Source organism: Nicotiana attenuata, unplaced genomic scaffold, assembly GCF_001879085.1.
Source record: "Nicotiana attenuata strain UT unplaced genomic scaffold, NIATTr2, whole genome shotgun sequence".
Lineage (NCBI taxonomy): Eukaryota > Viridiplantae > Streptophyta > Magnoliopsida > Solanales > Solanaceae > Nicotiana > Nicotiana attenuata.
Window position 1 is genome coordinate 60,755 of NW_017671509.1, and position 3,160 is coordinate 63,914.

Genomic DNA, 3,160 nt, shown 5'->3' on the forward strand with positions numbered 1-3,160 from the left:
AAAATCGTTGAAGACTTGAAGACTTGAATACTTCAATTCACCAACTTCACAATTTTTCACGAAATTGCAATAATAAAATAAGCAATTATAGAAGAGAAATTAGATATAGATTGAGAGAGATTGAGATAGATTGAGATAGATTGATGAATTGGTGAGTAAAAATGAAAGAATGAGGGGGTATTTATAGTTGAGAATTGGGAAAAAGTGTAATTATATAAAGTTTGGGGGCCAAATGGCTATTTTTTAAAGTTGCAAACGGTTGAAAATTAAAGGCCAACGGCTAGATTTTAAAATCTGACCGTTGGTCTTTTTTAAAAAAAATTTTTTTTTTTTAAAAAAGAGCCGTTGGAGCCCGTTAGGACCGTTAGGCCCGGTTGAACCGGCCCGGTCCCGGGCTTAGCGGTCCCGGTCTCGTGGGCTTGATGCAAGGAATCGGTCCGCCCCGGGCTTTCTACACCACCAGGGACCGGCCCACCAGGTCCGGCCCGCCGGGACCGTTTAGCCCGTTAAGACCGCGGGCCCGGTCCGGTCCCGGTCTCAGCCCGGCCCACAATACAGCATTATGTGAGAGTATCTACCTCTGGAAACCAGATTGAATTCACTAACATTTGCTTCGCATCTCTACATGCATAATTGAGTCTCCCTGTGCCAGGTGCTCTAAAAAGACCAAAAGATTCTCCATGGACATTGCCACCAGCTTTTTGGTGCCTTCTAGTAGACCTTTATCTATTAATACATTTGAGTTGAAAACGTTTATCATTGAGAACCTGATTGAACCTGAAGAAATTTCCTTTCGCACTTCTAGGTGCCTCAGTTGTGCATCTCTAGTAGAATTTCTGGTTTATTTTGATAATTACTCTTCTTCGGGGAATGCTCGTACTCTATGAGTTACTCAACTTCCTAAAAATGATCTTTTGTTTTGTCTGGAGTTACATTATGGTGAAAGTCAATGTTTTGTCTTACAGTGTTCTAACATCAGTGCCATGTCTCCATGGTTTACAGTGGGGGTACGGTCGCTGGTTTGTCAATTGCATCCAGGCTCAGTGGCTTAAAAGCAAAAGTAAATTGTTTTTGTCTTTATTTTAAATTGCTCTCATCTTCAGACACAGCAAATGTCACTAATAAGTGGTTCGTGTTTGTAGGTTAATGCATTTTGTGTTTGTGACGATCCAGATTATTTTTATGAATATGTTCAAGGCCTACTTGATGGAAATAATGCAGGCGTTAGCTCACGTGATATTGTTAGCATTCAAAATGTAAGGAATTCATTGTTTTCTCCTTTCTTTAAGCATACCTGTTTTACATTCATCAATTTCATTGTGTAACTTCTTGAGGTAGTAATTTCATGATAAAACAATGTGACCTATTGATTGTAATTCATGGATATTTGGGTCTTTGTAACTGTAAGTGCTCTCTCTTCCCATGCTATACATTTTACATAGCTTATGACGTTTAACATGGATGGCTATGCTCAAAATAAAGGACTTCTTTCTGAATACCCTTCATGGCCAAAACTTTGATTGATAATTTTCCCTGCTAAATACTGGTGTCATCAGAATCTTATCATAAATCATTTATGTCCACATCCATCTTGCTCAAGAGGAACTATGGAAATTCTGCATATGATGTCTTAGTCTAGTTCTCTGAGGAACTCCATGGTATCAACAAGTCTTGTATCTACACTTTGGTTTTTTAACAGGCGAAAGGCCTTGGGTATGCTATGAGCACAGCTGACGAGCTTAAATTTGTGAAGCAAGTTGCTGAAGCCACAGGTGTTATTCTCGACCCTGTCTACAGGTATGGCCAAGTGTGCCTTCTCATTCTTTCTTTATGCTCATATGGCAAGTGAGCGTTCAACGGACTGTCTACACAATTCGCTTGTAGTCTGTAAAATCCATTGCACAAGCATGTTTTTAATCTAAAAACTGTCTGTTCTTATGAATGCACTAAATTTTGGGATGGTTGGAGAATAAATCTTTCGCTATGGAGCCCGTAATAGGGGAATCCTGTGTTATGTGGTAATGGAACATAATTTATTGATATTGATTTTGTAAACTTGTTTGTATTGAAGTCTGTTGTTGGCTTGCTATAGTGATTCTTTAAGAGGAGAAATGTGGTAAGACTAACTAGATGCTGAGTGTAACAGAAGGTCTTCGGCCTTTTTATCTTTAAACAACTAGTATACAACTGTTTTAAAGTTGAATTGAACCTTGCACTTGAATTATACATAAATCGAGGGAGAACAGTGAGACCGAGTGATACACAACTCAAATTACTGATATTGCTTCTTGATTGTCTATTTGTGAGGATACCTTAGCTTGTTGACACATTCTTTTGACTGTTCATTGTTACAGTGGTAAAGCAGCTTATGGAATGATAAAAGACATGAACGAGAATCCAACAAAGTGGGAGGGAAGAAAGATTCTCTTCATACATACAGGTGGCCTACTGGGATTATATGACAAAGCTGATGAAATGGCCTCATTAATGGGAAAATGGCGTAAGATGGATATCAATGAATCTATCCCAAGACAAGACGGCATCGGCAAAATGTTCTAAAATCGTGAAAGTGGTGATACCAAATTGTGTTGTCGACATGTCCAGGATGAGCATCAGCATTTCTAGATTTTTTTACTTGAATAAAAGGAAGTGCTTTGTGCCACTTGTACGAATGGTTGAATAATTATGAATATGATTTATCTTTTGAAAGCTTGAATAATTGGAGTATAAATGGCAGATGTGAAAGTAGAGGGCCCATGAGTAGAAATTTTGGCAGTTAACTATGTTATCTAGATTTTAAAGGACTTTGTCGCTGCTAGTCAATTCGAAAGGGGAATCCATGATGCCATAGGACCGCTGAAAATGATATAGGATCACGAGTCCGGAACCTAATTGTGATTTTTTTGGACTCAAAATACTGAAATAGGTGAAAAAAAAAACTTAGTGACCAAACTATATAAAACGCGGTTTTGAACCGCGCTTTACCTTAACGTCCGTTTGGGACGTTAAACTAAAGCGCGTTTCAAAATCATGTTTTACATAAAACGCAGCTACAAACCACGCTTTACTTGAGCTGATAAGACGTTTAGATAAAACGTGGTTTGATAAAGCGCTTTAATAAATCACGTTTTGCGTATTTCAAATACCCGTCCCCTTCCCT

The 3,160-nt window shown here is 38.5% G+C and overlaps 1 protein-coding gene across 2 annotated transcripts in view; it reads left to right on the forward strand.

The window, feature by feature from the left end:
- Positions 1–2,767, forward strand: part of LOC109208697 (putative D-cysteine desulfhydrase 1, mitochondrial) — a 19,044-nt gene extending 16,277 nt beyond the window's left edge. For both annotated transcript variants that reach the window (XM_019371838.1, XM_019371837.1), the window contains 4 exons: positions 1,003–1,060; positions 1,143–1,256; positions 1,700–1,797; positions 2,355–2,767. In XM_019371838.1, coding sequence (XP_019227383.1) covers positions 1,003–1,060; positions 1,143–1,256; positions 1,700–1,797; positions 2,355–2,559 — 475 coding nt within the window. In that variant the 3' untranslated portion in view covers positions 2,560–2,767. The remainder of the gene's footprint in view (positions 1–1,002; positions 1,061–1,142; positions 1,257–1,699; positions 1,798–2,354) is intronic.
- The last annotated feature ends 393 nt before the right edge of the window (positions 2,768–3,160 follow it).